This window comes from Anomalospiza imberbis, chromosome 3 (genome assembly GCF_031753505.1).
Source record: "Anomalospiza imberbis isolate Cuckoo-Finch-1a 21T00152 chromosome 3, ASM3175350v1, whole genome shotgun sequence".
Classification (NCBI taxonomy): Eukaryota; Metazoa; Chordata; class Aves; order Passeriformes; family Viduidae; genus Anomalospiza; species Anomalospiza imberbis.
The window spans coordinates 6,676,702-6,691,208 of NC_089683.1; the positions used below are offsets into that span (position 1 = coordinate 6,676,702).

The 14,507-nt window shown below is 40.2% G+C and overlaps 1 protein-coding gene across 2 annotated transcripts in view; it reads left to right on the forward strand.

The window, feature by feature from the left end:
* CD2AP (CD2 associated protein) overlaps positions 1-14,507 on the forward strand; it is a 77,027-nt gene that overhangs the window by 10,497 nt on the left and 52,023 nt on the right. For both annotated transcript variants that reach the window (XM_068183283.1, XM_068183282.1), the window contains exon 2: positions 11,905-12,065. In XM_068183283.1, coding sequence (XP_068039384.1) covers positions 11,905-12,065 — 161 coding nt within the window. The remainder of the gene's footprint in view (positions 1-11,904; positions 12,066-14,507) is intronic.

Consider the following 14,507-nt stretch of genomic DNA (forward strand, 5'->3'; position numbering starts at 1 on the left):
GCTTTGTGTCCTGATGGCAGCAACTGCTATCCCTTGCTTTTCTGCTATCCCAGGCTGCTTTTCATGATCCCTTCTCAAATTCTTCAAATACCAATTGTGGTGTTACTATCAATTAACTCTTCAAGACACAGCACATGCTGTAGCTGCTTCCAAGCTGCATATTTGGTGATGAGCCAGCCATCAGGTTAGAAGGGCAAGTGTTGGGGAAGTCCTGAAGACTTTTCCTCAGAAGGACTGAAAATTGAGTGCTTCAGTGCTGACTCTGCCAAAAGCCCTGAAAATAAAAATGTACAGTTCTTATTTTAGAGATGCTGCTCTTCTGGCATGTTTCAGCCAAATGGGTGTACAGGGGAAGAATTATTGGGAGTGAAGCAGGAGGATGGGCAGGTAGGGATGCTCACTGATAACACTGATTTCTTCAAATGCTCAAGATTATGACCAGGTACCTAAAAGAAACTCCACAGTGAATGGGGTGGGGGATGACTGATGTGCTGCAGTAGCAATGAACTACCTTACTGTCTGCTAGGGGGCATGAGCAGGATAGTAGTCAGCAGGTGATGGGAAGTGGTTGTTCCCTACTCCCTGGCACTCACAGGCAGTCTCTAAAATACTGTGTCCAGTTTTGCTTCTCCCTCCCCTCAAATGCAGAGGGAATGCCACTGAACTGGAGAGTTGAGGTTGTTTGGGAGGCTGGTGCATATGGTGTGCAAGAAGTAGGTGTAGCCTGGAGAGGAGAACAACCTACTCTTGGAGGCACAGTGAAAAATTATGAACCAATGCCTGCAAGTTAGGACAGAGGTAATTCCCACTGAATATAATGTGGAAACATTATTATGAAAATTCAGTATCAGAAAAGGCGCTTGGAGTGGCTGTTTTATCTCCATCCTTTCAAAACTTCTAAGATTTAGCTGGACAAAGCCTTGAGCAACCTGATTTTACTTTGAGATTAACATTGCTCTGACCAGTTTGGAATAAGTTACCTCCAGAGGTCTTTTCAAACCCTATTTCCCTGTGATTGGAAGTATTGCAAACCATGCAGATTGAAATAATGATCTTAAAAAGAATTACTTAAATCCTTCTAAATGCATGTAGAAATAGTTATTTGAAGGACTTGCTCTCTGAACTTGTAGAACATAATTCACCTAATGAAACAATTTTGCCTCCTTTAAAACTGTCTGATTGAGATTGTAGGGTGCCCTTGAGCGTTTGCTGTTTTGACTGGCTTTTGTAAAATCCATTTCATAGGGATTTCTTTCTGTGCTTTTCCATCAGAAGTTCAGTTTATTGTCTTGAGTAAAATGTCCACACTAAAAAGTAAATGAACTTTATGTCACAATTAGTATGCCCTGACAGCATGGAGTCAGATACAAACACTTGTTCCTGTTCTAATGCTAAGCATATTTTGTGGTTTTTGCAAAATTCCAATCTGGGACCATTCAGACTCTTGCATCATGTCTGTTTTTACAGATGAAGGGAAGGGTTTGTGCATGCTCCGAATAATGCTTTTAAGTTCCTGTAAATTTATTTCAAAGTCAGATTCTTGCCATGTTTGCACAAGTACTAATTGTCATTCAGAATTAGAGATGTGCCAAATTGTAGGCTGTCTGTCAAAGCATTTCTGCACTTCTTTGGAGTGTAAAAGGAGTTTTCATCTAAACCCAAAAGGCTTTCAGAGATTTTCTTGTTTTCATAACTCTTGAATTCATAACCTGGGGCTATGATCATTATGTCCTTTTTGGCTAGGAGAATCCTGAAAAAAAAAAATCTGCAGGAGAAGTTGAAGCTTTTATAGTAGTGCTGAGTCCTGACAGAAGAAAGGAAACTTCAAGTTTTTATTTTTCAGGGGAATGACTTTATAAAAAGAGTTCTCAGATAAGCCACAGAGTCTTCAGCTTCAAACTTATTTTTGGAAGCTAATTATGTAGTGAAGGCTTTAAAGGGAACACATATAAATACAGTGTTAACCTCAAGGTACTTTCACTACTTATTTGGTGCTTTGGATTTGAACAAAATATAAATTCTTTTGTTCTTCAGTGCTTTTTTGGCTTTAACAGGATTTGTAATTCAGTGTTTTGTGACTCACCTTGAATGTTTTGCCAAATAGATGTTATAAAATTAACTTAAGGAAAGGAACAGAGGAAGAGGCATAAATCTATATATGGAACAATGTCTGAGTCATGGCTTCAGAAAATGTGGCGTGTTTTTTTTTAAAATATGTTCCCCTGTGCCCTCTAAGATTCCTGGTTTTCTCTGCAATGTGAATTAGTAGCATTTTTTCACTTCCACTCGGGACATTTGCTGCCTTTCCTGCAGGTGTCACCTCTCATTTCCGGGCTGGCTCCTTGCTCTGAGCTCTGCTCACACTGAGGGAAATAGCATGTAGCACAAACCATCACTTTCTGCTTCATGTCACTTCCCAGGCAAAACGTTTTGACCTCGTCTATCCTTATAAAGTATTAAATACCTGGAAGTGGTTGAGGTTTTAGTATAATACTTCCCATTTCATGTCTTGTGCTGTAAAGGGAAGAGCCCAGCAATTCTGCTCATAGAAGAGGGGAGTTAAATTAAATCCACAATTGTAAAGTTTAAGACAAGTATTTCTGATAATATTGGAGGAGACATGATGGGATGCTTCTTCTAGAGTTGATAAATCTGGAGTGAGGTACCCCTAAAACATGTTTCTTCCCATCTGGTTGTCAGTGGTGATTTATCTACAGCACACATTTGTAAATTTATGAGGGTATATGGTGAAGACAATTTGCTTTCGGTAAGTGAAAATTGACAAACATTCAATTTTCAGTTGCGTTTTATCTTATACAGTGTTAAGCACTATAATGCACTCCAGAAAATTACAGGAGCCTGGAATGGGAAAATGAGGCATATGTGGTTTGTGTCGTTCAGATCAGGCTGCTGGGCAGGGTTTCTGCTATACTGTTTAGTTTCCTTCCCAAAGTCTCTTGCTAATTGCCCCCAAGCCAGCATAAGAAACTGATGTTTGATGTGGTTGCTGCTACAATGCAACGAGTTTCTCATTAGTTGAAATATTTTGGGAGGAAAAGCCTACATTTTAAACTGTTTTCAACTGTTCATTTTCCTAATTATTTCAGGCATTCTTACTGGGCTGTAAAATTCAACACACACTTTTTATTAAAAATGCATGGTGAGTCATATCTTGGAGAATGCACCATTGCCTTACCCAATCTAAAAATGCCAGGCGGATCCAGGGTGGCTTCCAGATGGACGAGTTCTGTGCCGACAGAACCAAGTCTTCTGGCTTAAGACTGTCTCAAGGGTAGACTGCTATTTTTGTTTTTATTTTCCTTTGTTTTAGGCATGCTATGGATGTAGAGGAATTGTTGCTTTAAGCAGAAAATATTTGTGCTAGAACTGGGTGATGCAGCACAGAGCAAGTTACAAAAGAAGTAAGGAAAAGTAGCAGATACTGCAGGGTGGACAGAAACAAAATGGAAAAAGAAACTTGAATAAAGTTGCCTTTTCACTTGAGACACTGGCACAGGCTGCTCAGAGAAGCTGCAGATTTTTCATCCCTGGAAGTGTTCAAGGCCAGGCTGGATGGGGCCTGGAGCAACCAGGTATGGTGGAAGATGTCCCTGCCCATGGATGCTTTAAAGGTCTCTTCCCACCCCAGCTATCCTGTGATTCAGGCACAGATATATTTTATGATGTTTTTTGTTATAAACCATATAAATAAATTAAGAAATCCCTGTTGTTAGCATGTTCTTTTTCAGAGACATCCTGTAACTTTCACAGGTTTCTTATAATCCACGAGATCTCTTATATCCTTCACTGAAGTTTCTTACTTACACTTCTGATTTTACCTTTGCAGCTGACAGGAAATTCTGCAGAAGTTGGCCAAACTGAAATGAGTTTCAGCCACTAAGCATTTCTCCCAAAAATACCTTCTCACTGGGATGGCGCTGACATCTGAATCACGAACTCTCAGACAGTACAATCCCCAGCCAGCTCCAGGTGCTGTCTCACCACCCTCAGAAGCAGGAGTTCCTGAGGTCTAATCTAAATTTCCCCTCTGTCAGTTTAAAACCAGTGCCTCTAGTCCTGTCAGTACAGACCTTGGGGAAAAGTATATATTGAAAGGATGCAATAAGATACCTGTTATCATTCGAAAGTAGAAAATGTGGTGAGACCCCATAAGAAAATAACAGAAGTGCCTTTGTGCCAGCTTTTGTTCCTTCCTCTCTTGCAATGGTAGTTTTTTCCCCTTTAAGCTCATAGCACTTCGTCAACATGGGAAGCTGACAGTAGCTGGGCTGTTGGCACTCAAATGTAGGGAAGCAAAGGTTTCCATGAGATATGGGATATTGTGAGAGTTTCAAAGTTGCTTTCTTAACATATTTTGGTTTGCTTGATGTTGCTGGTTTTCTCTGTGTTATGTGTTTATTCTGACTTCATTCTTTTTTTTTCCCTAAAAGCTCTCTTTATAGCAGTTTGAGGTACCCTCAGTGTAAGCACTGGAGAGTACTTACTAAATTTTTAACAGGTCTTGTAAACCATCACATATCCAACAGCTCTGGCTGGTCAGCCCATGTGCTGAGGAAGTGGAAAGGGACTTACTGGGAATTTAGCCTGGCTGCAGCAGTGTCTGACTGCAGCACTCATCTAGTGCTGTTTTGAAACTGCTGAGCCTTCTGAGAGGGGTGTGTTGAAGAGAGAGTGAAGGCTCATACTCACTTCAACATGGAATTACTTTAAACAGAGCAAATTCTGTTGGCATCCAAACTGAGTCCCCACTGGGTGACAGCAGGGTGTTTGTGGTGCTTCCAGAGACTGGGTGAACATAGCTGAGCTGGTTTTATGTAGAATCAGCTTGGGTCCAACATTTGTGTGTTTGTATGCATTGGAGGCATCTTTAGTGCTTGAAAGGATTGTTTCTTTGCCCAGCAACCTGAACTAATAAGTTGTACAAATTTAGGTTCTCTGTCTTTGAAATAATCCATGACTGGAATAATTAGCTTACAGCAAATTGGGAATTAATTGTTTACACTTAAAAGAAAATGTACATAGAACGGCATGAAAATATTTCTATTTTATTGGTATTATGTTGTATTATTATAAACTAATGAAAGAATTCTCATGGCTCTGGGCATTTTGCTTAAAATAAGACCATAAGTCAATATTTGAATAAATGAGGTCAGCATTATCTTAAACTGCAGAGAACCTCCTCGGCCACATTCCTTCCTTGTGGCAGAAGAGTTAGCTTGACTGGCACATGAGATCAAAGCTTTAGGAGCAGGAGGAGGTGTGACTGCTTTGGTACAGAGCTGTTTATCTGGACTGGAGCTGGCACAACTTGTGTGGCTCCCTTGGGAGGAGGCACAGGTAGAAATGGCTCTGCCATGTGTCACTGCTACTCCAGGGGCCATACAGGAGGCACCTGACCTCCTTCTGAGCTCCTGTGAAGGTAAAACATCTCAGTGGTGATGCTTGAGGCTTGCAGTAGCCCTTGTGATGCAACTGTTTCTGAGTCCTCCAGGTGGAATGTGAATGTGATGGCTCTGCATGGTTCAGCTCAGTGAAATGTCTGCTCTTCTGTGTGGTGTGGCTCAAAACTGGTGACTGTACAGTTAAATATGTGTGGACTATGTGGTCTCCATTAGCTAATTACACTTATTCAGTTTCTTAATAGCATGGAGTTGCATCCTTACCATCAGAATTGACAGGAATCCATTGACCTTGTATAAGTAATGTGTTATATTAGGATGTGGTTTCATGGCAGATACTGGCTTTGAGCAAAGCAGCAAGTGGTGAGGGGCAAGATGAGTGGATCTGTAGGGGGAAATTGCTTGTGTGAGGGGCCATATTCAGGTTTCAAGTTTTGGACATTTTTATATCATTGTAGTTTTAGTCTTGTCCCATGGACACAATGCCTGTTAACAATTATTGTGCATTAAGTGCGTTCCTGGGTTTAGTTTCAGTGAAAATTCCAGATTAGTTTGTTGAGACTGTTCCACACTGAACAGAACCATCACAAATGAGGGTGGTTTGGGGCTTCACTGAGCAGTGTGTTCCTGATCTGGGATGTAACAGGGATGTAGAGGTTGATCTAAAGTGGCTTTGAAGCAGTCCTGTGTCTGACCCTGCAGTGAGACATCTTAAAGAGATAAACTTGCAGAAAGTTGTCACTACAAGCTTTCTCTTGGGCTGTTTTCTCTATCTGATTCACCAGTATTATAAACAACTACTAATTTAAGCAGAAAACAGGGGGAAGGGGCCACTGAATGCGCACAGCAGAAAGCGGAGGATCACAACATCCTTAGGTTAAGATGTCTTGGAAGTACAGCTTTGTGGGTTTCCCACTCTCTGTTGATGTAACTTTATTGGGCACCATGAGAAAAGAAGTAGAAAATACTGCATGTTTCCATCTGCTCAAGGTTCAGTCCCTCGGCTGTTCTCAGTTGGATGGTTATTGGGGTGTGAAAGGTAGGGAAGGACTTTTGCACAAGACCAGTGCTCAGAGTGGTTTCCCTGATAGTGGGAAATGTGAGGCCTACCCTGATTGAGGAGGAGCAAAACTACATCTGTGCCCCAAAGGAATGCTTGGATCTTTGGGGAACTGGTCATTCTGGTCATTTTTAATCAGGAGTGTGAAGCAGATGCAGAGCCTGGAGGAAGCCTGGCTGCAGAGCAGTGGGAGCTCTTGGCTGGGAGGGATTTGTCTTCGGTTCCTAAACCCTGGTGCCCACCTTGTGCGTGTGTCTTTACAGGAGAGCTTTGTAGACAAAACTCACAGTTTTGGGATCAGGAGCTAGAATTTTAAGGTCAGTGGGAAGTCTGTCAGGTCTTTCTATTTAAGCCTCTGGGTTGTCATTAGTGACTCAGGTCAGGGTGACAGGAAATTATATGGTATTGAAGTGGAAAGAAAACATTCTTATAGCCACATCTTATGTTTAACACTTACAGAGGTGTTTTCCTTGTTCAGCATTTAAACACCTGAGCTACTTTTTCAGTGTTAAGGTCTGTCTTAAGTGGCTGAACATATACTTAGTATCAAACCAGCTGGAATTCCTATAGCTCATAAATGGTAGAAGCATTTTTGTGGGAAAGTAGTTGGAAGGATCATTCTCCTTAAGTTCAGCACCTGATTTTGAAATAGTTGTGAAGAAAAGTATGGTCGTTAAAAGGGTAAGATTGTGTCCTCTGTGGTCTTTTGTCTCTAGCCTAAACTTGGTCTGCTATAAAATAAAATATCCTTGTAACTCTATTAATACATAATAACAAAATTGTTAGGCTTTGTTTTATAGGAGACTAAACTTTGCAGGTTTTATGTGATAAATGTACAAGTGGGAATAACAGTACTAATGAAGTTTGTTTCAGGCATCTAGCAGCTGTCGTGATAAATTGGAGAAGCAAAAGCTCAGTTTCTAATATAACTGCAGTTCTGCTGGCAAGGTATTTCTGGAGGTCAGACAACTTTCCAGGGTTGTTGTTCTAATAAATGACTTTGAACTGGCCTGAAACCTGCCTGAAGAGACTTTTATGGAGCACTGCAGCAATTCTTGCTGCTTCACATTGGACTCTGTCCCTCCAGGCCTGCAGCAGGTTTCAGCAAGGCTTCCCGGTATATGCAAGGATTTCAGTTATCTCATGAATCCCTCTCCCATCATTAAAAAAAAAAAAAAAGTATAAGCTATTAAAGTGTGTTTTTAATGGAATTTATTTTAAATCTGGTTTGTGTCTCTTTTTTTTGGCGACTACAGAAAGGTCACTGGGTTCTGACAGTATTGTAATACCCTAAACAAAGTACCAAGAATGTGAAATTGTGCTCTTTGCTGGATGAGTGCCTATTTCTATTGAAGACACAGGCATGCTAGAATTTTCATATATTTTCCACTCTTCCTTGATTTATGTTTTGATTTCTGTTTTAGGGTTGCCAGAGGGCCTTAGTTACCTCTAATAGGCAACTTTGGGAAGTGTTTGCGTAGCTGAAGGCATCCTTTGTTTAAAATCAGAGAAGATGGGTGTAATGTGGCCATGCCTTTTGGGAGACTTGCCCTCTGCCTTGGCACTGGGATGTGGTTGGCAGAAGAGCTGGTTGTGTAAGGTTTGGATGCATGGGGGAGTCCAGCTGTGCCAGCAGTGGCTGAATGAATGCTGGGTGCAGGCAGTGTTGCTGTCTTGGCTGACAGTGGGAGCTATTTTGTCAAAGAGGTGTTAGGTAGGACACTGTGCTGTGGGGAATAAGATAGTCTGCAGCTGCAGACTGGCTTTGACGTGTTTGGTGTGTTTTATCACAGAATCAAGTTGGAAAAGACCTCTGAGATCATCGAATCCAACCTACGACCAAACACCATCCACTAAATGCCACATTCAGTCTTCCCTTAAACACCTCCCTGGGCTGGCTATTCCAATATATGATCACTCTTTTCACCCTTTTGTGAAGAATTTCTTCCTAATGTCCAACTCAATTGTTTCAGTCTTGTTTTGTTAATGAGATTGTCATCTTACAAAGGAGCAAGAGCTGAGCAGACCCTTCCTACAGAGCCATCTTCCTCCTAATATGTCCAGTCAATAATTTTTTTTGTAGCTGTGTTGATTTTAATCAGTCAGTTGCCCCTGAAAATGGGTCAGAACCTTCAAAAAACACCATCTGGAAGGTTTCCCGAGTATGTTGGAAAGCTGTCATCGCTGGATGACAGTGTGTTTATATATTTATAAGTGGCATTTGTTTGGTTTCATTTTGTCCCACTGCCTCTTGTGCTTTCATTGGGTACTGCTTGGTCTTTTCCACGCCCTGATCAGTGAGATATCCCTGAGCCTTTTCCCAGCTCTTTCAACCTTTCCTTGTATGCAGATACTGTGAAAACTCAGGAGAAAGTTGTCTGCCCTTCTCAGGTGAACTTTAGTGTTTCTGGATGTGCTAGAAAAGCACAGTAAACCTCACAGCGTTCCTCCTTAAGCCTAAGACTATTTTTCATTTAAGACTTGATCGTTACAGACTTTAAGGTACAGATAATTGATTTGAGTGAGGTTTGAAATGGAGAAAGCAGTGTAAAAAGCAAAGGGGAGATAGGTAGGTTTGATAGCTTGTGCTGCTGAGGAGTTCTGCTGCACCTTCTACCGGCTGAGAATTTTTAAAAACAATTTTGACCAGCTTGTATTACTGGAGTGCCCCTTACTGCTGACTCATTGCAGTGTATCTGTTCTTGAATAAAGCTTGTAAGTGAGAACATGAAGCATTCAGAACTAGTACAAGAATTAAGAAGTATAATCAGTTAACTAATGCAATTTCTAGTTAGTGTTATTATAAGGAGTTGTGATTCCTTAAAAACATTTTCTGTCATCACTGGACTCTGTTTTTAATTGGGTAAATATTATAGTTTAGTATTTTTCAGAGATTTATTTAATCTGGAGTGTTTTGGCAGCACAGAGGTTTCTTGCCCATCACCTGGATGATTCAACTAGTGCTAATTGCTAGTATTGAAAAGCAAAACTTCTAAGTGTACTTGAGGACCACATAGTAGCAAGACATGGGATTTGTAGCTCCTTGCTGATCCTCTGTCATTATATGAAAAAAAAATCTATGGGATGAAATATTTTAACATTCCCCATGGTCCCTTCCACTTTACAGACTAGGCAACAGAATTTGTATCTGTTTTGTCTATGTATCCATGAGGGCGAGGGTGGCTTTGGGTATCACTGACAAATACAAGAGGAAATTCAGCACCTAAATTTCAAGTGTAAGAAGCTGATGTCTGTTTACTGCTATTTGTCTTTGGAACATAAAGACATGTGGGTGATGACTGGGAGGTTTTTCAGGTTCTCTGTTTGTTGTTGGCATGACTGAGTCGGTGTTTTCTCCTCTGGAAAGGTGACCAAATAAATGTGCTGTGCATTTCAAACACAAATAGAGAAACATTCTCCCAAGGGAATAAATAAGCTTTCAATAGAATTGGTTCATGTTGACACGGTGTGGGTGTGATTATCTACTGCTGCTGTGGAAAAAGGACCAGGTGTTTGGCAGTTCAAGTCACTGCTATGAGCGTTTGCCACGACTGACACTCAGTTGTGATCCACTTTCCATGTTTAACTCTGTAAAGCTGTTATATAGGATATGCTACCTGCTAATGTGCTTCAAAACAGTGTATCCTGAGAGAAATAAGTGACATGGATATTTCTTACATTTTTCTACATTTATAGGTTTCCAGAATGGCTGGGTTGAGTTGGTTGGAAGGTGATGTTTTCATTTGCAGACTCTTAGGTGATGAATGGCTGTTGTCTTTATGATTTGTGACTGCCAGAATTTCCTGTATGTTTGACAATATTTTGTCAGCCATTCAAGAGACAATTCTGTGCAGAAGCAAGACAGAACTACTCTGCTTGCTGCAGGCAATAATGGGGGAATATGATACTTTGAAACAAGCTTAAATAGTACATTTGGCAAAGTTAAATGTCTACAGTAGAAAAAGTGTGTGCTGGAAGTTCCAGGTGCATATTATAGGCAGGTATCTCTGGTGATGACTTCTGTTCATAAGAGAGATTTTTTTTTTTTTGTTAAAAGAAGAAAGTTTAAAAATTAAGTCTTTAAAAGTCTTCAAATTAAGTCTGACAAAATTAAGTCTTCACATTTATGTCTTCTGATTCCTTTGTAAATGGGTGCATTCAGAAAATAGTTTGCCAGACTGTCATTCAAGCATCTCTCGCATTCATGTCACTATCATGTAGTTCTGTTTTTTTGCCAAGGATTTTCTGTCTATCCATAGGCAGCAGAGGGATAAGGGCTTAACTGCAACCACTGCAGCTGCACTTGTGATTAAAACTGCCCACAGATTAGAATTACACATTGGTTTAATTACACAAGGAAATAATGCTTCTTCTCATTTGATTCCTTCATTTTTAAATTAATTGTTGGGTATTATTATGCACTGATAAAATAGATTAACCTGGGAAAAAAGCTTCTACAACCATTCAGGATTTCTGTCTTTTAACCTTGTTGTGCTCTTGTGCACTGTGATCTGCAGAGGAGAGAGAGGTTTCAGTGAGGACAGGGTTTTAACATTTGGCAGTGCCTGGCTATTTGACTGAATTTGAATGAGAGGGAAGATTATTTGATTGCTGCAGGTTTGTGAAATTTCAGTCATGAACAGAATTTCTTCATGAACAAATGGGTCTTTATTGTCAAACAAGCCAAGTCAGTGAGCAACTCTCATGGATCTCGTGCAGCAGATGAACAAGTGTGTGAATACACTGCTGTGCTCCTCTAAGTAAACTTAATTGTATCAAAAGTAAAGCTCACTTGCTTATTCTACTTCATACAAACCAAATGATTCTGAACGAGGGTACTTTTTATATATTTGCAATTTAAGTTGTATGATACTGTCAATCACACACCTTCTGGCTATATTGCATTTCTTGGATCAAACCTGCAAAATTTCTGTGTGTGCAGCAATTAGTTTTTTGCAAACATAGTAGCAAGCTCAAGTATGAGGATTAACAAGGCATTGCAAGTATGTACCATACACACAGTGTCTGATCCTTGGCCCCAAATGGGCACTGAGTCAGAAACACTTGCCCTGTGGGCAGTGATTCACAATTGGTAAATCTTCAGCTGGAACTTGGTGGGGAAAAAAAACATTGCCAGCAATTCCTTCCACCAAACATGAACAAAAGCCTACCCACCAGCACAAAAATAAGTCCTGGTGTCCTATTCCAAAATTTACTTTATTCTAATAGGTGCCTATCCAATTGTTTCTCCCTCTCAAAAATGTGTGGGAATGTCACAGTTCACAGATGAGCATTGCTGTGAGGGAAGTGCTTGTTGTTAGCATTCATTGTTAGGTTTGCTTTTTGAACATTCATGGCTTTCAAGTTGCATTTCCCAGTCTGGGTTGTATTCATTGTGCATATTTTTTTTTTTTTCCTTTTTAGTGGACTATATTGTGGAATATGATTATGATGCAGTGCATGATGATGAATTAACAATCCGAGTTGGAGAAATCATCAGGAATGTGAAAAAACTGGAAGAAGAAGGATGGTTGGAAGGGGAGTTAAATGGCAGAAGGGGCATGTTCCCTGACAATTTTGTGAAGGTGAGTTTTCTGCATTGGCTTGATTTTACTATGATGGTGTGGCTGGGTCATTGTTACTGAAATAGTTGGAATACACAAAAGTTGTATTTGTAACATGATAATTTTTTTAATGGGAAGACTTTCAAGGTGCTGACATTTTTTTAATATGTTTTTGAAGATTTTTAGAATTTAAATTCTGCTGTCTGTTCTTACTTTAGCATTTATTTTGGCCTGTGTCCTTGCATTATGTGGTGTCACTCTGACTTCAACCAAGTTGTCTGTAGCCATGGTTACCTTTTTTAGTGGGATGAACTGATTAAAAAACCAAAAATACAAGAAAGCCCTAAACCTACCCCTACAGAAGACATCCAGCCATGAGAGAGTTGGCAAAGTAAGGTCACAGCTCAGCTCATCTATAATGAAAAACTGCATCCTCAGGCTGTGCTGATGTGGATTCTTCAGCCTGGATCAAGCTGCTTTATTTGAAGGGGCAATTCTGCTTTGCCCTGGACTTTGCTGCTGGCACTGCCATTTTTGTGCCTCTGCAAACTCCTTGGTGTAATACTTCCATATACTTCCATATAGTCCAAGTGAATGTAGGTATTCCTGCCCCTTTTGAAGTGAAATTAATTCTTTGCAAACCAAAACTATCCAGTGTATCTTTCTGTGCTACCTTCATGTTGTAAAACCTAAGGGGCTATTGGTCCAGTGCTATAAACACTTCTTTACGCATATTTTAAATTTGATAATTTTTCTGAAAAATTGAAGAAGTGAAATTATTATTTTCTGATTTACTGTGAGGAGTTTAAAGGTTTTCCTTTTAAAACTGATGGGAGAAATCCAATCGTTCTCAGAGAGGGTCTCCTACCAAGGGAAAGTTTGTACAAATGCCTTTTCACTTGTCTAACATTTTCAAGCTGTTGGTAGTTTAGTTTGAAGTAATTTTTGGGTTTTGAGTCCTATATAAATAGTAACTTGACCTCAAGTGAAGTTTGATCACTGTGCTGATGTTCTTAATTAGCTCTCAAGTGCTGTGTAGGAAGAAAGCATCAGTTCTTTGCTGGTTTGTGTGTCATCAATTTGACCTGCTGCAAAGATGGGTTGGATGTAACATGTTTCTGTGTTAATTACCATACTTGTTGGGTGTTTTCTTGCCCTTCTGCAGCTGTGGCTTTTATAAACTTTGTTTAAAATTATTTCCATCCTGGCATCTCAGCTGCAGGTATTTTTAACTTTCCAGCTGTTCATATGTGCATGGCATGGTTGGATGTCCTGAATTACAGGGGCCAGTCAGTTTTCTAGAAGGCGTAGTTGTTTGGAGAAGCAGAAGGGAAGCTGTGTAGAAGAAAATGATCACTTCTGTTTCATGACAACAGGGGTAACTTGCCTTCTTGGTGCTGGAGCTGAGTGCAGTTATGAGGCTGATCTTGGGAACTTTTCTTCAGGGTAATATGTTGAGGCTGGAAGGCTGTTGTACAGTGGTGAGATCATGGGAAAGCATTAATTGTTAGGGAGGTGAAAGTTGTGTGTTTTCTTCATAGTCACTTTAATTATAGTTTCTTTGTAAAAGTTAATCTACAGGTAGTGATAGTTTGAGAGACTATTTCTGGGAAAGCTGTTGTAGCAAAGTGTTTTGGTGGTGTGTTGTTGTTGTTTGTTTGTTTGTTTGTTGTGCCTCCTCTCAAACCATTCTCCTTTGCTGCTGTAGTAGGTTTTTGGATCATGCTGCAGTATCTGTGGGATGTTACTATGATCAGACTGCTGCAAGTACCAAGCCTCAGCAGCTAAACTCAAATGTCCCTTCTTGGCCTGGTGTACTGTTAACACCTGCAAGGTGTGGGTGATCTGCTGGAGGGAGGTGGAAATGAGCACAAGCAGGGCTGGACTTTGGCCCTGTGAATGAGGAAAGTCCCTGGAGAGATGAATTTATTTGTTTGCTGCTAAGAGAGCCTCCACCATTGGGAGTGTTAAGAACAGTGAGGATGCTGACAAGAGATGAGTATTGCTGACTTCTCATGACCCACATGAAAGGGAAGGAGCACAAAAGTCTGAAAGGGGAGAGAAATGTGACCAGAGAGCACAAATTGCTTTGGGCAGTACTAAGGGTTGCACTAAGTTTTACATATTTGGTTGCAAAATTCTAGGCCTGTATTTAAATATTTATTACTTCCTGAAAGGATCATCTTACTTTCCTGTTATAATTTCATGCGTTAAATGAGGATATGGCCTGAATGCATTATGTGGTTAAATTTGTGGTGGCCATTTACTGATTTGTTAAGAATTGAACTGCAGCCAGGATATAGCCCCTCCATGCAGACTATGGATGGTAAATTTTAATTTGTGCTGATCTGGAAAAGATTAAAGTTTGAAGCTTGAAAGTGCATGTGTTATCCACTAGATTTGCCTTCATGTGTAAAATTTAAAAACATAATAAATATGACAGATTAAACTGGATAAAGATAA